The sequence below is a fragment of the Giraffa tippelskirchi genome, chromosome 10 (genome assembly GCF_054371585.1).
Source record: "Giraffa tippelskirchi isolate mGirTip1 chromosome 10, T2T-mGirTip1v1.2.pri, whole genome shotgun sequence".
NCBI classification, from domain to species: Eukaryota; Metazoa; Chordata; class Mammalia; order Artiodactyla; family Giraffidae; genus Giraffa; species Giraffa tippelskirchi.
The window spans coordinates 148,353,300-148,378,311 of NC_137284.1; the positions used below are offsets into that span (position 1 = coordinate 148,353,300).

The window sequence follows — 25,012 nt, forward strand, 5'->3', positions numbered from 1 at the left end:
CATTGAGTTGGTGATGCCATCCAACCATCTCATCCTCTGTCGTCCCCTTCTCCTCCTGCCCTCAATCCTTCCCAGCATCAGGGTCTTTTCCAATGAGTCAGCTCTTCCCATCAGGTGGCCAAAGTATTGGCATTTCAGCTTCAGTATCAGTCCTTCCAATGAACACCCAGGACTGATCTCCTTTAGGATAGACTGGTTGGATCTCCTTGCAGTCCAAGGGACTCTCAAGAGTCTTCTCCAACACCACAGTTCAAAAGCATCAATTCTTTGGCGCTCAGCTTTCTTTATAGTCCAACTCTCACATCCATGCATGACTACTGGAAAAACCATAGCCTTGACTAGACGGACCTAGAGGGCTGTGTAGGGTCTGGGAAAAGGCAGGAATGTAACTCCATGTCAGGAGGAAGGGGCCTGAGGCCGTGGGTGATGGCTCCATGTGCGTACAACTCGCTTGCAAATGAGGTGTCTAAACACAGGTACATGATTTGTTTCATGATTTTCTGGCCTATTTTATATATAAAGTGGAGTTGCTCAGTCATGTCCGACTCTTTGCGATCCCATGGACTGTAGCCTACCAGGCTCCTCCATCCATGGGATTTTCCAGGCAATAGTACTGTAGTGGGTTGCCATTTCCTTCTCCAAGGGATCTTCCTGACCCAGGGATCGAACCCAGGTCTCCCGCATTGTAGACAGACGCTTTACCATTTGAGCCACCAGGGAAGTCCTATTTTATATATATATGTATATTTATTTATTTTTTTTAAAAAATTAGAGTATAATTGTTTTATAATGTTGTGCTGACCTATTTTAAATACAGAAAATTATTTGTCTCAGTTTTGCTGCTTTCATAGTTGGGACAATGACTATATAATGACCTGAATTCAGGGCTCTCAAGAAATAATCAAATATATTGATATTACTCAGAAAAACCTCTCTAACTCCCATTTGTTCCTCTATATCTTTGACTTCTTTGCCTGTTTTTAAAGGCCTGTCTCCTATCATCACTCTTACTGTTCAGAAATTCTGGAATTGTGTAGAGCTGATCACCTTTTTTAGAAGCACCATCCCAGTTCTTATATTTGCATACCGTGAGTACCAGCAGACTTTAGATGTTCCCCTACCTTGCTGACAGGAGTGAGTATGGAGAGAAATCACCAAGGAAGGAAAGAAAAATATTGACATTAATTTGTAGGAGCCAGGCTAGGTAAATTCATATGTCCTTTTATCATCACAATATCCCTGTGAGGTGCGCATTATTATCAAAACTTTCTTTATGCGGAGGAACCAGGAGCTCTGAGAGCTTAATTGACTTGTCTAAGAACATAGCTTCTGACTTATTGAGCGGGGAGGCACACCCAAACCTGTCAGACTCTGAAGCATGGTGCCTTTCTGTGAGTGGCCCCAAGTGCCCCTCTTTAAATTCCCCTTACAAGGAGCTGGTCAAGAGATTTGTGTCCCATTGAGGGTTCATGCTAGCATGGGACTGTGGACACTTTACTTTGGACGAGCAGATATCCAGAAAGTCCTGTCTGCCATCTCTGTCGCTCGACTCTTTTCTTAGCATGATCTTGTGAGGGGAAAACCTCTGTCTCCCAAATTTCCTCTGGAAAAGCATAAGTCCCAAAATGTTAAAAATGTAATTTTCATGCGAACAGCCTTCTGTAACTGGGTTTTATGTAACTTTTCAAAAACTGAGTTTTAATTTTATTTTGCAGAAAAGTTGCAAAGAGAGTATGTAGGGTTCTTATATTCTCTTCTGTCAGCTTTTCTGATGTTAATACCTTACATAACCTGATACATTTGTTAAAACCAGGAAAACCAGCATCCATACAGTAACTGTTAACTAAACTACAGACTTCATCCAAATTTTACTAGTTTTCCCACACATGTTCTTTATCTGTTCCAAGATCCAATCCAGAATATCACATTGCAGATAGTCTTGGTCTCCTCTGGTCTATGATGTTTTTCAGTCTTTCCTTGTTTTTCATGACCTTGACAGCTTGGAGGGTTACTGTTTGGGCATTTTGTAAAATGTCCTTTCATCTGAGTTTGTCTAATGTTTTTCTCACAGTTAGACTGGGTTTGAGGGCCTTTGGGGAAGAGTACAAAATAGTTGAAGCACCATTATCATCACATTACATCACATCACATCACATCACATCACATCAGGGGCCCATGATGTCATCATGACTATTCATTGGTCCTGTTAACCTGGATTGCTTGGTTAAGGTGGTGTATGTAGGTTTCTCCACTGCCTGCTTACTCTGCTTCCCTTTCCAGACATTCTAGTTTAGAGGTAAGTCTCTACGTCCTGTTCACTCTCAAAGGAAGCAGCATTAAGCCATGCTTCCTAGAGGGTCTCCCAAATCTTGTCTATCTTACTTATTTCTCCTCCCAAATTTTCATACTAATGGAACCAGAGAAAATAGCTTTGCTCTCCTATCTGCCAGGTTCCCTGACTACCATTTACTTTTTTTGCCCCAGCATTGCTGCTGCTGCTTATATTCTTACACTGATCCTTGCTGCACCCAAGCCATGGAGGATGATGTAGTTTGGCACATCCTTCTGCCTGCAAACACCTGAGTTCCAGTACGCATGACATGGTGCCAACCCAAGAGAGCAAGAACTCCACCTCTTCATAAAGTGGTGGGAAAGAAGCTGGAAAGACAATGAATATATGTATACTGATAGTTTTGGTTATACATGCTTATTAATAACATGCTTAATTTGCTCAATTTCTGAATTTTTAGACTCATACAGTGTATTAAGAGAAGAATTAATTTGCTCAGGTGAACAGCTGCTATTGGTGAGTTGCCTTCTAGATGCCTTCTGGTGGCGATGTGGGCACATTTTGGGAAGCATTGAGGCTGTGTGCAGGAGTACAGAATGGTTGAGTCCCAGAGATATGTCAGATGTAGGAGATGGAGCTGGACTGAGCCTGATAGCTTGTAGGCGGAAGGCATTTTTTGGATGAAAGTGGCAGACCTGAGTCTTTGAAACCAAAGTCCCTTAACTGCTTCTTCTTTATTCATGTGGCTTTCATGCCTTGGCTAGCCTCTCTGCCATCATCTCCAGCTCTTCCTCTGCTGAACCCACCACTGGCTCATCTCTGAGATACTCATGGCTGCCTTTACATACTGGGCTTCCCTGGTAGCTGAGCTGGTAAAGAATCCACCTGCAATGCAGGAGACCTTGGTTTGATTCCTGGGTCTGGAAGGTCCCTGGAGAAGGGATAGGCTATCCACTCTAGTATTCATGAGCTTCCACTGGTGGCTCAGATTGTGAAGAATTTGGCTGCAATGTGGTGAGACCTGGGTTCGATCCCTAGGTTGGGAAGATTCCCTAGAGGAGGGTATGGCAGCCCACTCCAGTATTCTTGCCTGGAGAATCCCCATGACAGAGGAGCCTGGCGGGCTACAGTCCATGGGGTCACAAAGAGTTGGACACGACTGAGTGACTAAGGACATTTTGATTACAATGGTTAGGAGGAATCAGACCTGTTGAATTCTGTGGAAGGTGTCCACGACATGGGAGATTGAGTCAGCCCTTACTCTAGAAAACTGCCATCAGTAAAATTCACTTACTGTAAAGTTAACATTATAATTAACTTACTGTAGAGTTAATTAAATTTCTGTTCTCAACTCTTTTTCTTACTTCTTTTTTAAGTTTGAAATAAAATGAGGAAGTAACGTGAAAAACAGAATAGAAACCAGAGCTGTTGCTTTCTAAGCAATGCAAAGTGCTTGTTTTGTTAAACTCCAGATGTCAAAACTGAGTTTTCATGTTTTGCATGGAAAGGATCAGATTTTTCTAAATTATTACAGGTAATCCAATTCTCTTTGCCAATGTAGACTATGTATCCCCTGATGAAATGAAGTAAAAAAAAAAATAGCTGTAATTTTGAAATAATGAGTGTTAAAAAGACTTGAACCTTGCGTTAGTTGCTAGCTGTTTTTTAGACAAACATTTTTCTTATTAGAGTTAACTAATTATCTTGGTTCTCTATGTGGTTTAGCCTTTCTTAATACCACTCATAATCTGTCAAGAAACCATCTTTTTGTTTCTAGCGATTTTTTTTTTTTTGAGGCGAGACTGGGCTTCCTGGATACATGTCAGTGGCTACCCCACTTTGCCTGAGGTTCCACTGCCCAAGGTGCACCTGCTACCTGAAAAGTCACCATAGAAGCCTTGCTCCTGGAGAAGTTCATGCCTTACCCCAGCTCTCTGACCAGTGGCAGTTGTGGTCTTCCCTTTTGCCTCTCCACAGCTGCAGGCGGAGTTCTCAGGTGCCAGGCCCTCAGGGGGGTAGGGAGAGGCACAATGCATGCACCTTGGACACAGGGGCTGCTCACTGCTGTGTTCCTGTGCCTGCTACACTGCCTGGCACATGGTGCGTACTCTGTGTATCTGACCTAGATGAACTGAAGTCCAGTCCTACAATCCATTATATTTTTAGTGGAACAGCTGAGACCTCGAGAGGGTGGTGGCTCACTTGCAGCTTCATAGAGTGCCTCAGGTACTGCTGGGACGTGGAACAGAAGTCTTTTTACTACACCCATGCTGCCTTCCTAAGAAGCCAGCCTGGCCTTTCCCCTTCTCTCCAATCCAATTCCACTGTCTTCTCATTTCCTTTATAGTTGTTTCTAGCCTGTATCGAATACCATACTGGTTTTCTATTCTCTGCATAGCAATACAAATTTAGCAGCTTAAAACAACATACTTTTATTGTGTCATGGGCTGGGCTGTGTTCCTTCTGGAGCTCAGGGTGCTCTTCCAAGCTCTTGGTTATTGGAAGGATTCAGTTCTTTGCATTTGTAGGATGAAGTCCCATTTTCTTATCAGCTGTCAGGTGGGGGTGTCAAGTCTAAGTATCTCGGGGTCTCCCATAGTTCCTCCCCATGTAACACTCTCATAACATGGCAGCTGGACTCTTCAGGGCCAGCAGAGGGCTCAGTTCCTCCTCCAGGACATTAACTGATTGGTGAATCATGTGAATCTCCTTTTTGGTTAACTCAAGCTTGACTGATTAGGACCTTAATTACATCTGCAAAAGCCCTCTGTCTTTGCCAGGTATGTAATATTACCTAATCACAGGAGTGACATCCCTTGTTATTCATAGCCCTACACCTGCTCAAGGATTATTTAGGGTGTGTACACCAAGGGGTGGGAACTTTGGGGGCCAGTTTAGATTTCAGCCTCTCACAAATACATTTGCTTTTGGCTGGTCCCAAGGAAGTTGGAATCTGAACAATAAATGAAGCACTTTCCCTGTATTTCTTGATAACTGTGCTAGTCTTTTTTTTCACTTCTTTGAGCCCATCTCCTTTCTCTTAAGATTTTGATGTGAGATATATGCTAAGTCAAGTGTGTGTGGATAATTGATCATAAGGGCAGATGACCTCAGAGATCCTAATTAATAGTAATGGTTTCTGTACCCGATCTCCTATATATATTTTTTATTATTTGACACTTAAGTGAAATATGTTCTGATTATCTGATTGTTTTCTTTCCCCAGACTCCCCTACTTCTGTCTCTAATAATACAATATATTTTGAATTTCTGAGTTTATTCAGCTTTCATGCTTATATGTCCAAAGTTCTTTTTATGAAAATAGAATTTCTTTTTTATATGAACAAGCTCACATCTGGCATGGTATAGAATCTTAAGTATGTTTTGATTTGGTCTCTCTTGTTGATGTGTGTATATGCTAAGTTGCTTCAGTTGTGTCCAACTCATTGTGACCCCATGGACTGTAGCCCATCAGGCTCCTCTATGCATGAGATTCTCCAGGCAAGAATACTGGAATGGGTTTCCATTTCCTACTCCAGGGCATCTTCCCAACCCAGAGATCAGACCTGTGTCTCTTCTGTCTCCTGCATTGGCAGGAGGGTTCTTTACCACTAGTGCCACCTAGGAAGCCCTTATTATATAATGTGTTACTATCTAATGTTAACCCAATATCCTTGAGAAGGAGACTTTGTGTCTGTGATGTTTCAAATGTCTAGTCTCAGGGTTTGTTCTGGGTTCATTCATGTGAATGCAAATACAGAGAGATTTGTAACTTCTAAACTCTTTGCTCCTGGTCAGTGCTGTTCAGTCTATGCTTGAGGACAGATTGCAGAAGGGTAAGACCAAATTCAGATTTTGTGATCTAAGAATTTACCTTGAGTGTGGTATCACCTTCAGGGAATCTGCAGTGTAGCCAGGAGCTATATACACCTATCTGCACTAAAGCAGAGCACCTTCTGCGACAGCAGTGAGAGACTTCCCCAGCCATGCTGACTTCTATCCTAGGACTCCTGATGCTGGGGGCAGTGGCTAGATTTCTCATTGGCCTTGTTGGAAATGGAGTTTTTGTGGTCTGGAGTTTTGGAGAATGGCTGCAAATGTTCAGGCAGTCCTTGCATAACCTCATTGTCCTGGGCCTGGTGGTCTGTTGGTTGCTTCTGCAATGGTTGATTATGGTGGACTTAAGTCTGTTCCTGCTTTTCCAGAGCAGCCATTGGCTTCACTATCTCAGTGTCTTCAGGGTTCTGGTAAGCCAGGCCAGCCTGTGGTTTGCAAGTTTTCTCAGTATCTGCTACTGTAGGAAGATCATGACCACTGAATACCCTGTCTCTTTGTAGCTGAAGCAGAGGGCCTGTTACCTGAGTTGCTGGTACTTCCTGGTATACTTCATGATCAGTTTGTTACTTACAGTCAGGGGTAGCTTAGACTTCTCCAGTCCTTCCCAAGGAAACAGCAGCATCTTATTCCCCATTTCAAACTGGCACTATATATGTGTATTACAGCTCAATACAGGAAGCATGATGCCTTTCATGATGTTTCTTGTTTCCTCTGGGTTGCTGATTGTCTCTTTGTATAGACACCACAGGAAGATGAAGGTCCATACAGCCAGCAGAAGAGATGCTCAGGCCAAGGCTCACATCACTGTCCTGAAGTCCTTGGGCTGTTTCCTTGTACTTTACATGGTCTACATCCTGGCCAGCCCCTTCTCCATCAGCTCCAAGACTTTTCCTGCAAATCTCATCACTCTCTTCATCTCTGAGACACTCATGGCTGCCTACCCTTCTCTTCATTCTGTCACACTGATCATGGGGAACCCCAGGATGAAGCAGACATGTCAGAGAATCCTGTGGAAGACTGTATGTGCTTGAAGAGCCCAGGGCCTGTGAGCTGGAGAGAGAGGAGTGGTCAGGAGACTGTTTTGAGATAATTTTTTGATAGCTCTCCCAAAGAGGACTGACTTAAAAATTTTTCCTTCTTTTAAAATTTTGTTTTATTTTTTATTGGAGTATAGTTGATTAACAATGCTGTGTTAGTTTCAGGTATACACAGAGTGATTCAGTTATACATATACATGTATCTATTCTCTTTCAAATTCTTTTCCCATTTAGGCTGTTACACAACATTGAGCAGAATTCCTTGTGCTATACATTAGGCCCTTGCTGGTTATCTGTTTTAAATTTACCAATGTGTACATGTCAATCCCAAACTCCCAATCTGTCCCTCCCCCAAACTCTTTCCCCCTGGTAACCATAAGTTTGTTCTCTTAAGTCTGTGAGTCTCTGTCTCTTTTGTAAATAAGTTCGTTTGTATCAGTTTTTTCTTTTTAAATTCTGCATACTAGCTCAGCTGGTAAAGAATCTGCCTGCAGTGCAGGAGACCTGGGTTTGATCCCTGGGTTGGGAAGATCCCCTGGAGAAGGGAACAGCTGCCCATTCCAGTATTCTGGCCTGGAGAATTCCATAGACTATGTAGTCCATGGGGTCACAAAGAGTTGGACATGACTGAGCGGCTTTCACTTTCACTTTTTATAAGTGGTATCATATATTTGTCTTTCTCTGTCTGACTTATTCCACTTAGTATGACGCTCTCTAGGTCCATCCATGTCACTGCAAATGGTGTTACCTCATTCTTCTTTAATTTTTTTTTATTGGAGTATAGTTGATTTACAATGTTATGTTAGTGTCAGGGGTATAGCAAAGTGAATCAGTTACACATATTCACATATCCACTCTTTTTGCAGATTCTTTTCCCATATAGCCATTACAGAGTATTGAGTAGATTTCCCTGAGCTATACTGTAGGTTCTTATTGTCCATTTTATAGTGTGAATATTTCACTCTTTTTAATGGCTGAGTAAAAATTTTCCTTCTTTTAACACTAAATCAACAAATGGGAAATAGAAAATACAGAATAAAAATCAGTAGTGTTTCTTTCTTGACAATATGAAGTACATTATTTTCATGTATTATAGAAATCAAGGCTGGGGCTTCATGTTTGGTAAAAGAAGTGTTATGTTCTGTTTATATATAACAAATAATTCATTTCTTTTAAATTTACATATATAAGTTGTATTTTTCCTATTATATGAGATAGAGGTTAGGAAGAATTACTATAGTGATCATTACTTTTTATGAAATTTCATCTATCTGTTAATGTTAGTCATTTTAGATAAGTTTAATAAAAGTTTCAAAGAATTTTCCCATTTCTCTAGTTATCTAACTGAAAAACAAAACAAAATACATTTCTATCTCTGGAAGTTTCTTTGAGCCCTAGACTTGCCTTTTAGGATAAAAGTCAACTGGCTGCTGTAATTGGTATTATGTTCTGATGCCCAGGACCTGTGGGAAGCAAGATGGAAGCGAGGGGTACTTGCTTCCGCTCCCCAAAAGAACACTGCTCCCTTCAAAGGCCAAACCTTATGTTCTTTGGTCATGTAGCCATCCTGACTGTCTACTCTGGCCTCTCCACAGCCTAAAGGCCAAGTTTTAGCATGTTGGGTCTTTGAGTTGATCGGAGATCATCTAGCACATCAAATCCATGGCAGTAGGAACTGTGCCTGCTTTGTTTCCTCCTTAGTTTCCTGGTGCCTAGAATATTACCTGGCCTATAATAAACAATTTCTAAATGATTGATTTGCTGTGTGAAGTAGCCTTTTAACTCCTATTATATATTATAGAGAAAATGAGCCCCAGAGAGGGCAATGGGCTGCTCCAGAGTTGCACAGAGAGCCAGAACTAACTTTCCTGACTCCTATCCCAGGCTCTTTCTTTATATCACTCTACCTTCCTAAGGAGTTAGCTTCGCGTCCTTCGTATATACTTCCTCAGCCTTCTTTTTAGGCTTATTTGAACATATTTCCCCTCTGTAATCTAAAGAACAGTACTTGATATACTTACATTTTTTTATTTCTTACTAACCATGCTAATCTACTTTCATTAACATGTTCTAACACATATCTTTTCCTTACCCAAAGCTGTGAACTGAGGAGCGTGCTGGGTGCATCTGGATGTTGGTCATCGTTCAAGGGAGGCATAGCTCCACTGATGTCGCTGTGAGTTGTGTGAGGTCAAACACCATATTAGTCTTCTGGAAATGATAATAGTCGTCCTTTTCAAGTAGAGAGATACCTCTCTCTGGCTATATTTTTAGTAGTAGGGTAGATTTTCCATTATGCCATGCCTATACAGCTGTCTGTCGTGACCAATTGTTGTAATAATGATAATTACCTAACATTTGTATTGGGCTTTATATCAAGTATTCTTATATGTAGTCTATTATCTTATTTAATTTTAATAGCAACTCTTTGCAAGTGGTAATTCTTTTCCCATTATGTAGATGACAAAACTCAGGCTGGAGTGATGATTTGCTCAAGATCATCAGCTAATACAAGAGTCCCAGATGTTTGAACCCCAAATCTTGTGCTTTTTCCAGTAAACCTTAAGTCCCTCTTGTTCATACTTGTGAGACTTCATGCTGGGATTAGTATGTGGAGTGCTCAAGTTTTTGAGTATTTTTAAACAGGTGAAATAAGCAGGTAATCTTTCAAGTTTGGTGTTAGTGGGATGCTTGGGAGCCAAGATCCAAAATCATGACAGACTGAAGTTTCTGTGACTTGCTTTTCTCAGGGACAGAACACTTGCATTTTCCCAGTCATCTTGTGGGATTGAATTTCCTTCCTCTTCTGTATGTGATTTAGCTCATGATGGATGTGAGGATACTTTGTGTTTTACCCAAGAAAACAAATCTGGAGGCAAATCTGTGCTCTTGAGTTAAATCTTGTGTAATTAAATCTTTTATAGTTTGCATTCTCAGAGCTGCAGCTGGGTCCATGTTCACGTGCATGTGTGTGTGTGTGTGTGTGTGTGTTTGTGTGTGGGTTCAGCTAACCTTCCTTTCTCTTATGGACTGAGATCTCTGATGGTGCGGCCTAGAGGGGAGCTAGGAAGCGATGTTAAACGGTACAGAAAGGTAGAAAATGTTGAGCAGTATTTTCCCATTCCATGTCCTGACATTAGTCACAGATGCAGTCACATTTTACCTTTTTTCTTCATTCTTCTGGTGATGACTTTCACAACTCTAAATATTTTGCCTCTCTTAATTAGTTTATTAACTTTCAACTGTAACTTTTGAATCCCATTCATCAAAATTTGGGGATTGTCTCACTTAACCTCAAATTTATTCCCCTCTCCAATATTTGATTATTTTTATTTACTTGTCATTCTTCTGGTCACTAATTTTTATGACTTTAAGTAGTATATTTTTTACTTTGCTTTTTACAGTCATAACTTATGACAGTAGCTACAGAATCTGAACTATGTAAAAGGAAGAAATTAGTTTTTTAACTCTCCTGTACTTTCCCCACATCCCAACTCATGTGTCCAACTTGATATGACTTAAGAATAAATTTGATTTATTGGAAGTGAATTGGCTATCTCTTGGAATCAAAGGGAAGTCTGGAGACTCAGTATCAGAATGGGAATCAAGGGGATTTAAACAACTGAGAACACAACCAAGTCATTCTTGAGGGACTGATGCTGACACCACCATTCACATTTCAACTGTCAGCATTGTGTCTTTGACACTGCCACTGCCTCTGTGAACATGTCCCTTTGAATTACAGTACCAAGGTCTAAAATCCTGGCTAAGAGCCTCTGCTTAGTTGATTCTAGGTCACACCTGCCATAAATGACAGGTTCTGTGGCGAGGAAAAATCTGATTCCACTTTGGTTTCTGAAACATGTATTTTTAGATTAGATGACATATTCAACAGTGAGATTAAGCATCAGAATTAATATTCAGCTGATGGTGAATTAATGAACTGGAAGGTCAGCTCAAATAGCTCTCTGAGAAGGTATCAGGAAACAGTAAAAAGATGGAAATAGGAGAAACAGACCAAAGAAATTAAGCATATAGATTGAAGACAAAATGAACTGTTGGAGACAACTTACTTTCAATTAAAGAGAAAACATTAGCAATGTATGATCATTTTAAGAACAAAGCTGAAAACTTTGCTGAGGTTCTTTCCTTTAGTGGGAGCTGGTGGAATAGCTTCAAAACTTCCAACATTCTACGTTAAATACAGTTGCCATGAAAGGAAAGTGAATGTCGCTCAGTCGTGTCCGACTCTTTGCTACTCCATGGACTGTGGTCCATGGAATTCTCCAGGCCAGAATACTGGAGTGGGTAGCCTTTCCCTTCTCCAGGGGATCTTCCCAACCCAGGGATTGAACCCAGGTCTCCCACATTGCCAGCGGATTCTTTACCAGCTGAACCACCAGGGAAGCACATATAAGCCAGCAATTCCTCTCATAGGTATATAGCCAAGAGAAATGAGAATACATGTCCACACAAAAACTTACCAATGAATGTTCACAGCAACACTGTTCATACTAGTCAAGAAGTGGAAACAACCCAAATGTCCGTTGTCTGATGAATGGATAAACAAAGTGTGATGTGTGTGTGTACGTGCGTGCATATGTGTGCACACACATAATCATATAATAGAATATTATTCAGCCATAAGAAGGAAAGAAGTACTAATACATGGTATAGCACAGATGGACCTTGAAACATTCCAACTGAAAGAAAGAAGCCTGTCAGAAAGACTTCATGTTTTATGATTTCCTTTATATGAAAGGTTCAGAATAGGCAAATCTATAGAACAGAAAGTAAATTAGTGGTTTCCAGGTGCTGGGGATATAGGTATTGGGTAGTGACTGTTTATGGATATATATGGTTTCTGTCAGGGTCATGAAAATGTTCTAGAATTAGATAGTGCAGTAATTGCTTAAGTCTGTGACTATATGAAGAAAACCACCGATTTATATACTTAACAACACATTAAATAAATTAAAAATGTAAATATTAGAAAAGAAGAAATAAAACTCATTGTTTTAAGCAAATATGATTGTCTACATAGAAAATCCCAATAATTAAAAATTTTAGGAAATAAGTTAATTTAGAAAGGTAGCTATGTATAAGATCAACATCTAAGAGTTAATGTGTTTCTATATAGCAGTATGAAGCAATCAGTAAACATGAGTTTTTAGAAAACCATTTTTTGTAGCCTCTAGTGTTCTATAAAGTTCTGGGACAGCTTTAGATAGTACATGCTTCATGGTAAAAGTTAGTTTCAAGTTTTCAGTCTTGGCAGCATATGAGAATCACTTTGGCAGATTAAGAGGTATCACAAATGCCCAGGTCTTTCCCAAGAGCGATTCTTTCAGAGTCTCTGAGATAGGACTAGGACTCAGGCATGATGTCTTTTAAGTGTGCAAAAGAGGTTAAGAAGAGTAAAGTATTAATCTCATTGCAGTTTTCTTAGCATAGTATCATTGCTGCTAAGTCACTTCAGTCGTGTCCGACTCTGTGCGACCCCATGGACTGCAGCCTAGCAGGCTCCCCCGTCCCTGGGATTCTCCAGGCAAGAATACTGGAGTGGGTTGCCATTTCCTTCTCCAATGGATGAAAGTAAAAAGTGAAAGTGAAGTCGCTCAGTCGTGTTCGACTCTGAGCGACCCCATAGACTGCAGCCTACCAGCCTCCGTCCATGGGATTTTCCAGGCAAGAGTACTGGAGTGGGGTGCCATTGCCTTCTCCGAGATAGTATCATTAAGGTGAACTTATCCTGAATTTAAGGTAAAAGATAACTTTGAAAAACAGGTATCAACAGTTTAGGCTTTTTTTTCTTTTAATAAGGTTTTGTAACTCAGCACTGTATATCTCTGAGGAACTAGTAGAAGAGTTGGGGGAATATCTGATGACAGCATCTTTCACTCCCAGGCCCCTAGCTTTGTAAATTGGTTTTGGGCTTTCCCAGTATCCCCAGAGGAGCAGTAGCCAATTCAACCCTTCCTCCTGAGGTTCCTGTCCTGGCTGTTCCCTAGATGAATCTCTTATCCTCTTCCCTTCTTCTGCCCATTTGTCAGCATCAGTGCCTTCTGGGTACGTTCAAGACTCAGGAGCCACGTTCTGTCACACTTGACAATCACAACTTGTCACAAACATATTCCTCATCCTCACTTCCTCACTTCCTCACTCCTGATCGTCGCATTTTGACTCTTCTCTGTTAACGATGATTTCTCGAGAAGAGTGGATAACGCCTTTCCCAACCACCTTTCAACTCTATTTTCTGCATTTCCAAGAAGATTTCATAGAACCTACTCCAGCTTTGGGCATCCTTGTTGAGTAATTCTCAATGTATGGTCTAATGTATGGTCATTTAAAATGTTACCTCAGTACTGCCAGTACTACTGGGAGTTAGTTTTTTTTCATAGTACTTACCTGACAGAATACATTTTAAAATTTACCTGTGTCTCTAAACTAGAATGTATACTCCATGAGGACAGAAATCTTTGATTTTCTCCCTTGTCTTCAGTGTTTAGAACAATAGATATTATTGAATGATCACACATATTATTGTGTATGATTGTACTGCCTTTTGAAAAACGAGCCACACTCTGTGGCCCCCCACCCTACCAGTGTTTTGCTCTCTACGGTGTTACAGTGAACATCCTTGTAAAACTCTAAAGGTAGACATCAGAGAATATGCATATGCATAGTTCTAAGGTTTATCATATGCATTGCCAGATTCTTACAGAAGATGAATGTGCACCGGAAGTGGGGTCCTAATTTTAGATAGGGTAGTCAGACAAGACTTTACTAAGAAGATATTTATTTATTATTATTTAAAAAATATTTATTTAATTTACTTATTTGACTGCACTGGGTCTTAGTTGTAGCATGTGAGATCTAGTTCCCTGACCAGGGATTGAACTCAGACCCCCTGTATTGGGAGCATGGAGTTTTAGCCACTGAACCACCAGGGAAATCCCTGTATGCTTTTAAAAGATGTATTTATTTACTTACTTTTGACTGCTCTGGATCTTAATTGCTGTGGGGGGGCTTTTTCTAGTTGCGGTGAGTAGGGGCTACTTTATTACAGTGTGCAGGCTTCTCATTATGATGGCTTCTCTTGTTGCAGAGCACAGCCTCTGGGGTGCACGGGCTTCAACAGATGTAGCACACAGGCTCACTAGTTGGAGCTCTCAGACTGTATACTGCAGGCTCAATAGTTGTGGTGCACAGGCTTAGTTGCTCCAAGGCATGTGGAATCTTCCCAGACCACAGAGCAAACCCATGTCCCCTACGTTGGCAGGCAGATTCTTATCCACTGTGCTACCAGGGAGATCCAGAAAATATTTAAACAAGATTTTAGGGAGTGAGGGAAGTAGTCATTCAGGAATCTGGGAAAAGTGCAAAAGTTTTGAGTAAAAAAGTGTCTAATGTGTTCAAGGGAGAGCAAGGAGGCCAGTGTGGCTGGAGTAGAGGTGTTGTGGGTGATGAGGTCAAAGGGGCAGGGGGGCCCATGGTTTTAGGGCCTTTATAGTCCATTGTACACATTTTTTGTTTATTCTGAGTGAGGGAACCATTGGAGAGTTTTTAGCAGAGACAAGTGACAGAACTTGACTTATGTTTTAAAAGAAGTTGTATTGAGAATAGGTTGAATTTAGTAAGGTAAAAGTGGGAGATACTGCAGTACTCCAGGTTTACCAGAGTGGTAGCAGTGGAGGCAGAGAGAAGTAGTAAGATCTGATAGACAGAGTGCCTGATGAACTATGGATGGAGGTTCGTGACACTGTACAGGAGACAGGGATCAAGACCATCCCCAAGGAAATGAAATGCAAAAAAGCAAAATGGCTGTCTGAGGAGGCCTTACAAATAGCTGTGAAAAGAAGAGAAGCTAAAGGAAAAGGAGAAAAGGAAAGATATACCCATTTGAATGCAGAGTTCCAAAGAATAGCAAGGAAAGATAAGAACACCTTCCTCAGTGATCAGTGCAAAGAAATAGAGGAAAACAACGGAATGGGAAAAACTAGAGATCTCTTCAAGAAAATTAGAGATACCAAGGAAACATTTCATGCAAAGATGGGCTCAATTAAAGACAGAAATGGTATGGACCTAACAGAAGCAGAAAATTTTAAGAAGAGGTGGCAAGAATACACAGAAGAACTGTACAAAAAAGATCTTCACGACCCAGATAATCACAATGGTGTGATCACTCACCTAGAGCCAGACATCCTGGAATGTGAAGTCAAGTGGGCCTTAGGAAGCATCACTACGAACAAAGCTAGTGGAGGTGATGGAATTCCAGTGGAGCTATTTCAAATCCTAAAAGGTGATGCTGTGAAAGTGCTGCACTCAATATGCCAGAAAATTTGGAAAACTCATCAGTGGACACAGGACTGGAAAATGTCAGTTTTCATTCTAATCCCAAAGAAAGGCAATGCCAAAGAAAGCTCAAACTACTGCACAGTTGTACACATCTCGCATGCTAGTAAAGTAATGCTCAAAATTCTCCAAGCCAGGCTTCAGCAATACGTGAACCATGAACTTCCAGATGTTCAAGCTGGTTTTAGAAAAGGCAGAGGAACCAGAGATCAAATTGCCAACATCCGCTGGATCATCAAAAAAGCAAGAGAGTTCCAGAAAAACATCTATTTCTGCTTTATTGACTATGCCAAAGCCTTTGACTGTGTGGATCACAATAAACTGTGGAAAATTCTGAAAGAGATGGGAATACCAGACCACCTGACCTGCCTCTTGAGGCCTTACAAATAGCTGTGAAAAGAAGAGAAGTGAAAAGCGAAGGAGAGAGGTAGCAGGAAACAGAAGCCAGTATCTGTTGTAATGCTATGGACTTGCCTGTAATTTCAAGGCTAAGAGCACAGGGCTAAGAATCTGGCATTTTGGGGTTCCGTTTCAGGCTCTGATAAACTACCACCTATAGATAATATTAAGTAACTTCTATTTGTCTCAATTTTCCCATTTGTAAAGTAGGAAGAAAAGATAACCTCGAGGGTTTGTTATAAGTTTTAAATGAGATAATAGATATAACCCAGGACAGTGTGGCAAGTGCTTATTTCATGTTTCGTTCATGATTCTTCAGCTCATTATGGGATATATGCAGAGATACAAATGAGAAAACACAAGATACTGGTGTGGTAAATCCAAATATTTCTATTTGGATGTTTTATTTTGAATTTGGGATAAGTTGTGGTTGGTATTGTCCATGGAAGAGCCACTGGGACGCAGAGGGAGAAACATGGTCTCATTTGTCTTTAGTGGTACTCTCAATCCAGGTGACATATTTCTGAACGTTGGTGTAGATGCCCACATCCCCTCCCATGAAGTGTCCGACCTCGATCCCCTGCAGCTTGTTTTTGCAGATGACAGTAGCAACGGCCACTTCCTACAAGGGATCACACAGAGAGAAGGAGGCAGACAGATACGGTCAAATCTTCTCCTTATAGGAGCTCTCTAGTCCCAGTATGGATGTGCCCTATTTAGAGGTAGCATGCTGCATCAAGATAAGAGTCTGCAGACTGGAAGCTTGATTCATTTATCTAACTTTGTCCTAACTAGCCTTGTGTGACATTGAGAAAGTCAGAGAAAAGCCTTTCTAGAACTCACATGTAAAATCAGTCAAACTCCATTTACTTGAACTGGTGAAGCCTGTTTCAATTTGTGAAATATTTAAATTAATTTTTTTAAGCGCTACCCATTTTCAGTTGCAGCTATGAGAATAAAAACCAAGCAAAGTATTATTAACTCTAGGTGTTGTGTGATGCCCTTTAATGAATACAGATGTCGCTAATGAGGGCCCTTTACTGAAGATAATGGGAGGCTTTGCTGCAGCCTTACCAAATTCTCAAAAATTTGTGAAGTTGTGGGCTTTCTATTTTTTAAATACCGTGGTTAAATAGTTAACTAGACATATCCAAATGAATGAAAATTGAATAGAGAGAAAAGATTACCCCGAAAATTCGACTGAACACTTTTAGAAATTTAACGCATATGGAGTTTCTGTGGCTTTTTCCTTGTTCGGTTTCCTGGCAGGCTGTGTTGGACATCACAGGGGCCTCCAGGTTCTGCCTTAAATCAGGGTGTCTGCCTGAGGGAAGACAGGGATAAAAGAAACCTTCCTGTTCACAAATGTTATTTAGCTCTCCAATCCCCAGTCTCAGTTTCAACTGATGTTTTGTGTCTGTCTGAACAATACTTCGGCCACCTGATGCGAAGAACTGACTCATTTGAAAAGACCCTGATGCTGGGAAAGATTGAAAGCAGGAGGAGAAAGGGACAACAGAGGATGAGATGGTTGAATGGCATCACTGACTCAATGGACATGAGTTTGAGCAAGCTCTGGGAGATGGTGATGGACAGGGAGGCCTGGCGTGCAGCTGTCCATGGGGTCGCAAAGAGTCAGACATGACTGAGTGACTGAACTGAACTGAACAAAATAATGAGAAAGAAAGAAGATGTGATTTTGTGCATGGTTATGAGGGTTAATCTTGAGGATTTTGAAGTGGCGTTTATGTCTCTTTAAAAAGCAGCATTTTGTTTCTCCTCTGTGTCCTTGGAGGAATAAGAGGTGACCTGACTCAAGTTCTCAGGTGTCCTCCACAAGAGAAGTGAGCCAGTATGGGAAAGAGGAGCCTTTTTAATGTGAACTGTGCCTCTGACAATCAGGAGGCCTGGCCTCTGTGCTGAGTCAGGTGGCCCGGTGGCTCCATCTGCCAAAGCTCTGAAGAAGCAGTGAGGCTTTAGACACCCTGGGAAAGGAGGACTCTGGACTGCTGGGAGGGTCTCTTTTTGCCAGACCCCTCAGATAGTACCTCCCCTTGGTCTCCACCCCACCCTCCTCCGCTCTCAGTTATACAGATAAAGGGTCCTCCTCCACTTGTCTCATCAGATATAACTGACAACCTGATGTTCGGTGGCAGGTGCACTCACCATTGTTGTTTTGGCTCCAGTCCAAACCTGAAAGCATGCAGATGGTGCCTGGCGTGGCGGTGCTGGTGGCGAGGGCAATGGGCTGGACTTTTTCGTTGAGGATGGCGGGCTTAGCCAGCCTAATGAGCATGAGGTCATCTTGGGGCGAACTGTGACTATGGTTCCAGTAGCGGATAATCTGGATAGGGTTAATTATCTGCTCTGTCCCATCTCTGATTCTGATCCTGAGATTTCCCAGCATCACCTTCAGATTTCTGGAGGGATAAGGGGTTGGAAGTCACCATCATCATCACTGTTGGTATCATCATCAAAGCTGATGTTACAGTGGGCCAGGTGCTTTGCCAAGAGCTTTGTCTGGATCCTGGATTCCCTCATTTACTATTCACAACAAAGCGGTGAGGGGGATTCTGTTTTGAATCCCTGTGTTACAGATGAAGGGATGGAGGCACCTGAGAGTATTCACCCATGGTCACACAGTTAAGTGGTGGAGCCTTTAACCTCTCTGTTTTCATGTAGTCGGAGAGAAAAGAATGCATGGTCTAGAAATATTATTTCACCTCCTTTCCAGCTCCAGCCTATCTGGGCATTTCCATTTTGGTGTCGGGAAGAGAATGAGGTGACTTGAGTGTTGGACAGCTCCTGTTTGCTTTATCAGATCTCCTCACAACTCTATTTCATCCTTCTCTGTACTTTGGAAGGTGAAATAGGTAGATTAAGTCAATGAGCTTTCTTGTCCTCTGGCATTTGATTGGTATTTGGCTGATAAGAAGCACCAAAAAGGAATTGGAAGGAGAAGGGAGAGGTTGGCGTGTTTATCCTCCCACCTGTCCTACCCCGTTGGGTTGCCACAGGGTTGTGGCTGTCGACTGTCTCCTGACCAAAGGTTGGAACCTCTGTCAGGCAGTCTCTGTGCACAGCGCTCTCTTTTTCTCTCTCTCTGACTCTTTTCCTCTCCCCACTTTAAATCATTCTCCCCCTGCCCCTTTAGGTCTGGGAGTAGTAAGTGCATCTTTCTAACACTGAACCCCAGAGGAACTGAACTGTTGTCTGTGTTTTCCCTATAACTAGACCATACCTTTGTCATTAGTTCTTTTTTTAATTCTCCTCAATTTAATAAAATCTGAGTGCACCATCAGTTGCCTGCTGGTTCCTTAACTGACAAAACTCATATTGCCAGTAAAAAAACCGTGGAAAGACCGATGGGAGACTGAGGAGGCATACTACGTAGAACAGGACTCCCCAGAAGCCCTGCTGAAATGCGGGGCTGGATGACTGTGTTGTGGAGGGGCTGTCGTGTGCACTGTAGGATGTTAAGCAGCATCCTTGCCCTGGCGTCTGTTCACCAGGCAGATGCCGTTAGCACAGCCCTCCTCGCAGCCCTCACTCCATTGTGACAACCAAGAATGTCTTCCTTTGCCAAATGTACCCTGAGGGGAACGTTGCCCCTGTTTGAGAATCACCAATGCGAAATGAGTAGAGTGGATGAGGATACTCAACACTCACGGTAAGTAGCAGTGAGCAGGGGCCAGCACCCAGTTGCTTTTGATGAGGACACCCACACAGGGGTTGAAGTGAGACTTGAGGTAGACCAAATAGGGGGCAGGGTCATCTTTCTGCACAGATGAGTGAACGGAGAAAAATGTCTCTGAGGAATAGATATGAGAAGTTCTTAGAACAAACAAGACAGTCAATAGCTTCTCAGCTGAATGGAAATACGGACGATTTTAAAGTAGTAATCAGTTGGCCAGGAAATGTGAAGCTACTTGACATTAAAAAATAAAAATGTACATGAAAATGACATACCATTTTATCTAATAGTTTTAATAATCATTTTTGTCTAATGTTAACAATATTCAGCCTAAGAAAGTACAATGAGAAAGACTCTCATTTACTGCTTGTAGGAATGGGAATTGATTCTGTCTTCTTAAAAAGCAATTTAAAAATGAGCATCAAGAATTGTAAATGGTTTGTCATCTTTGACCTAATAATTACAACCTCAAGAATTCTTGATTCTAAAGAAATAATCAGATGTAGACCAAGATTATTAGTAAATGTGCTCATTTTAGCATTATTAGTAATAGGTAATTCTTGAGCTTCCCTTGTGGCTCAGCTGGTAAAGAATCTGCCTGCAACGTGGGAGACCTGGGTTCTATCCCTGGGTCGGGAAGATCCCCTGGAGAAGGAAATGGCAACCCACTCCAATATTCTTGCCTGGAGAATCCCATGGATGGAGGAGCCTAGTAGGCTACAGGGTTGCAAAGAGTCGGACACGACTGAGCTACTTCACTTTCTTTCTCATAATAGGTAAATGTTTGAAATATGAATGTCCAATACAGTAATGTTGGATATTGAAATACAAAGGGACGTGAACAAATGGAACATCATATATATTAAAACTGCATTTATAAACAATATTAAACAGCAAAGGAATACTAATAACCTTTCAGTTAAAAAATGTACATTTAATCTAGTAATCCAATTATCTAAGAACAAGTAAAGAAAAATAAACCATTAAAATAAATAAAGCCTTGGAATAAATTCAAACAGTGCATTAGCATGTGTTGACTGAGGTGGGACTATGAATGATGTTTATTTTTTATACTTTTTAATATTTCTCAATTTTCTAATATGACTGTGCAGTGCTTTTATAAATGAATTATTTAAAAAAAAAGCTAGAGAAGAAAGAGGATGAAGGCTAATTCTAATATCAGAAATATTGTTTTTGTTTCAGCTGCCCTTGGTTCTTGTGTTAATCCTTTCCAAGCCCAGGCCTGTACCTCACCACACCCTTTTCTATGGAGTCACACTGTTAGACACCCCAAGGAAAAAAGGGTGGGGTATTAATAAGGACAAGAGCCATTGCACTCTTGTTCTAAATCTTCACAATGACTCTATAATGTAGGTAGGAATATCCCCATTTTGACTGTAGAAACTGAAGCCCAGATAGATTAATTAACTTGTCCAAGCTCACACAGCTAATTTGTGATGCAACAACCTAGGCAGTCAGGGTATGATGGGAAAGGCTGCTCTGGCGAATTCAGAAGAGCTTCACGATAGTCAGGGAGTACAGGATGGAGGGTCCTTGCATTTGACCTTTTGTTCCCATCTTCTCCATTCCCCGCCTTCTGAGTCTCTAAGCTTTTGCAGCAGGGAGGCATATCAGTCGTCAAAATGAGTTCTCTGTCCTTGTGACTACACTGAGACTTGTCCCTGTGTGATGAAGCCCGTGTTTTGGAATAACCAAGGTGGAACCCTCACTGTTGAGTGTTGAGCGTGGAACTCTCCAAGGCAGGCATACACCATAACCTACCCCCCAAGCTTAGCACTGCCTGTCCAGAGAGCCTTTGGCTAGAGCCTGAGGGGGGGATCCCCAGTGCTGCTCCTGACAGTTTCTCTTGACTCTCTTTTGCACCATCCCCACATCCTGCATCTGCCCTCCTCTGTTCTGTATTAACCTGTGCCTTATATGACAGAGTAGAAAGTCCTGGGTACATACCAGCAAGCACACTCAAACAGAAGATAAACTTCATAGTCTCCCCTTGTGATGTGCAGAAGATCAGCAGAGACTGGAGGTCTCAGTTCAGTAGTTTCTCTGGAACACCTAGTAGAGCCAGTGGATATGGTTAGGCAGGAGGGTTGAAAAGCAGCTCTGGGCATGAACAGAACAGGGGAAGAGGGCTCCAACAGGCAGATGGAGGCCCTTCTGTTCCAGGGAAGGTCAGGGACTCTGCCTCTCACGGAAAGACAAGGAAGCTTCGTGTCTGGACTTCTGGACCCAGGTCCCTCAATTTGCTGTCCCTAAAAGCCCATCTGCCTAAAAGCAGTTCAGCTGTCTGTGGGAAAGGGAACTCCAGGCTTAGGACTTATGTCCCCATGGAGTTTTTCAGGCCAGGGCTGTGGGGGACAGGATTCTGCACCTTAGTTCAGGAAGACAGTGTGCCCAGGTTTGCTCTGACCCCCCTAACAGTTACTTATACTTTTCTTTAGCCCCTCCCCTCTTTATTACACTAGCTTCACCTTTCCCTGGGGTCACCATTTCATCACTCCACCATCACCGGCTTGGCCTGGCGGTTGTGATCAGCAGCTTTGAGCTACGGAAGTGGGGAAATGACAAGCAGTCACTGAGCAGCCATTCTGGCAGTCAGGGCGTGATTTACACTCTAGATCACATTGGATCTAGGGTTACTGAATGGTTGGCAGGACCTCTAAGTGCTTTTTACCTAATGAAAAGATCGGTCAGCCAATAATGGACTGCCATGTCATCCTTGGATAATTGGGAACACAAAGAGCCTGGATGCTAATAGCCAACCTTCTGTGAGCATTTACTGCATCCCAGGCACTGAGCAAAGTTGTTAGTGGTGATTTTATATCAGGTTAGTCTGAGATACAAAATTAAGTAAGCTTTGTATCATTCTTGCCCCTGAAAGTTTCCTAAACTCATAATCTCATTCCAGTGTCACAACAACCCTGGAAAGATGAGGCAGGGCTGATATCATTCTTTCTTTTCTCCTGATCTGTAGTGACAGGACCGAAACAAAGAATTTAAATGATTTTCTCAAAATCACACATGGCTGGAAAGGCTAGAAGTACAGTATCTATATCTTATTAATGGATACCCACCACTTTTTAGCCATATCCTCCAGGCTTCAGCTCATCAGCCAGCATTCATGAATCCTGGAAAACTATACAGTCCCTCACACAAATTTCCTGAAGTGTGGAATGAAAAGTTAACATGGGGACTTGTCTTGTGCTCCAGTGGTTAAGAATCAGCCTGCCAGTGCAGGGGAGAGGGGGTCAATCCGTGCTCTGGGAAGATCCCACACGTCTTGGCGCAGCTTAGCCCCTGCAGCCCAACTACTGAGCCTGAGCTCTAGAGCTCGCAAGCCACAACTACAGAAGCCTGCATTCCTGGAGCCTGTGCTCTGCAACAAGAGAAGCCACTGCAATGAGAAGCCCAGGCACCACAAGGAAGAGTATCCCCCACTTGCCACAACTGGAGACAGTCCACGCGTAGCAACGAAGACCCTGCGCAACCAAAAACAAATAAGTTTTAAAAAGTTAACGTGGCACATACTTTCCTAAACCTCACAATGAACACAGAGCCACACTGGGATTAGGGCTCGTTTATGAAATACGCTTGAGATTCCTGGACAGGATGGAGTTGTGTAAGGTTTTCTGTGGTGGGGGTGGGATTAGTTAAATGGAGGTTAAAAATTTTAGAAAGAGAGAGACTTTACTGTTAGGTTGTTTTTCCTAGTTCTTTTGGAAAGATTCTGGGCCAGGAAGGGAGTTTGTCTGGGGATGTGAGGACTGAGAGCAGATCTTCTGGAGAAGCTGGCACTGGGGTCTGTTGCCTGCTGATGAGCTTCACATCGGTATCTGTAGCTCAGAGCTCTGGTCCCGCATCAACTGCTTCCTGGAAACCACTGTTTGCATCTCCTCTTGGCTCCTAAAATTTAGTCTGTCAAGCTAAGCTCCTTATTCCTCTAGGCTTTCAAGCTCAGTCTTCTGCCTGTTTTCCTCCTTTTAGGAGACAGCTCTACCTTTCACTTTAAAATTTTTTCTCTTTTTCTGATCACTCAATCCCAAAGTCCATCCTGCTTCCCCAAATCTCTTAAATCCATCCGTGTCTTTCCATTCTCACTGCTATCACCCTACTCCAGGCCATAATCTTGACTCACTTGAACTAATGCATGTGCCTGCCTACTATTGCTCAACTTAACATTGTTTTACTCAGACATCTTTCCTAAAATGTAGCTGAGAGAGTATTAGTCTCTTTCTTAAAACTCTCGAGTAGTTCCCTACTGACTGTAGAATGACCCCTAGCATGGTTTAGGGAGATCCCTTGACATCATCTCATTTCATCTCTTCTCATCCCCTCTTTGCCACCCACTCCTTCCTGCCCACCCCACACACTTATTTGCAGGCCTACAAAACTACTTTCAAGTGTGAATTTTCTTGTTTCAATAAATAACTTTTTTTATGATACATTAGCCCTTGAATGTTTCCTTTAGTTTGCCAGTTTCATTTTTTTTCCCTTTTTGTTTTGAGATATTGATATCTGATATGGACATTGTTCTTAAAGTTTCTCTTTGTGAAAGATAACTTGAGAATCCTATGAGTGTGTATGTGTGTGTACAATATTCAACATTTCCTCGTGTTTGTAAATTTCTTATCATTAAGTTCTTTATTAAAGTTATTATAGATTCCATACATATATATACATGGAGATATACCTGTCCATGGCCTCATTCCACAGAATATCTGAGGTTTAAAGGAACTCTAAATCTATTGTTTCATTCTGCCATCTAACAGATTTTCTATTTAAGTAATATCCTTGTTGTATTGGGCTTCCCTCATAGCTCAGTTGGTAAAGAATCCGCCTGCAATGCAGGAGACCCCAGTTTGATTCCTGGGTTGGGAAGATCCCTTGAAGAAGGGATAGGCTACCCACTCTAGTATTCTTGGGCTTCCCTTGTGGCTCAGCTGGTAAAGAATCTGCCTGCAATGTGGGAGACCTGGGTTCAATCCCTGGGTTGGGAAGATCCCCTGGAGAAGGGAAAGGCTACTCACTCCAGTATTCCGGCCTGGAGAATTCCGTGGACTGTATAGTCCATGGGGTCACAAAGAGTCGGACAAGACTAAGTGACTTTCACTCACACTTGTTGTATTTGCTGCCAAAAAATCCATGTAAACAAGGCAGACGCAGAGAAAGGAGAGAGAGAGTGAACAAGAGTACCCTGTCCCAGAGGGCAGTGTAGTAGGAACAGATTTGGAGATCTGACAGGGGCCTCTAGTACTGGTGTTGGCTGAGAACTTTTCTTCAAATGGTATTTGTGAATACAACCTGTAGAAGTGAAGCGGTTCCGAGGAGGGGTGGGCTGAGTGTGACATGAATAAAGGAGAAGGGAGTCCGTGTCACAGAGAAG

The 25,012-nt window shown here is 42.0% G+C and overlaps 4 protein-coding genes across 15 annotated transcripts in view; 3 read left to right on the forward strand and 1 right to left on the reverse strand.

Moving 5' to 3' along the window:
* Positions 1-9,339, forward strand: part of SSBP1 (single stranded DNA binding protein 1) — a 58,922-nt gene extending 49,583 nt beyond the window's left edge. Inside the window, exon 8 of the mRNA XM_081534422.1 lies at positions 9,262-9,339. The gene's annotated coding sequence lies outside the window, so the exon portion shown is untranslated. The remainder of the gene's footprint in view (positions 1-9,261) is intronic.
* The window catches only part of LOC145523659 (maltase-glucoamylase-like), a 340,029-nt gene that overhangs the window by 5,345 nt on the left and 309,672 nt on the right, over positions 1-25,012 (forward strand). Inside the window, exon 2 of the mRNA XM_081534360.1 lies at positions 9,262-9,339. Within this exon, the coding sequence (XP_081390486.1) occupies positions 9,295-9,339 (45 nt within the window). The 5' untranslated portion in view covers positions 9,262-9,294. The remainder of the gene's footprint in view (positions 1-9,261; positions 9,340-25,012) is intronic.
* On the forward strand, positions 6,276-7,157 carry TAS2R5 (taste 2 receptor member 5). The gene is given in 1 exon segment (XM_081534374.1): positions 6,276-7,157. A coding segment is annotated over 1 exon segment (882 nt).
* On the reverse strand, positions 16,285-24,975 carry PRSS37 (serine protease 37). Of its 12 annotated transcripts, none has more exons than XM_081534404.1 (8): positions 24,931-24,957; positions 23,072-23,108; positions 22,704-22,790; positions 21,580-21,684; positions 19,587-19,728; positions 18,084-18,337; positions 17,105-17,241; positions 16,285-16,539 (listed from the first exon to the last, which is right to left on the reverse strand). In XM_081534404.1, exons 4-8 carry the CDS (start codon positions 21,611-21,613, stop codon positions 16,399-16,401), a joined length of 708 nt encoding a protein of 235 aa, XP_081390530.1. In that variant the 5' UTR covers positions 21,614-21,684; positions 22,704-22,790; positions 23,072-23,108; positions 24,931-24,957; the 3' UTR covers positions 16,285-16,398. The 12 variants fall into 12 exon arrangements, with proteins under 12 accessions (XP_081390530.1, XP_081390529.1, XP_081390531.1 ...); XM_081534403.1 differs by lacking the exon at positions 24,931-24,957 and adding an exon at positions 24,657-24,691; XM_081534405.1 differs by lacking the exon at positions 24,931-24,957 and adding an exon at positions 23,321-23,463.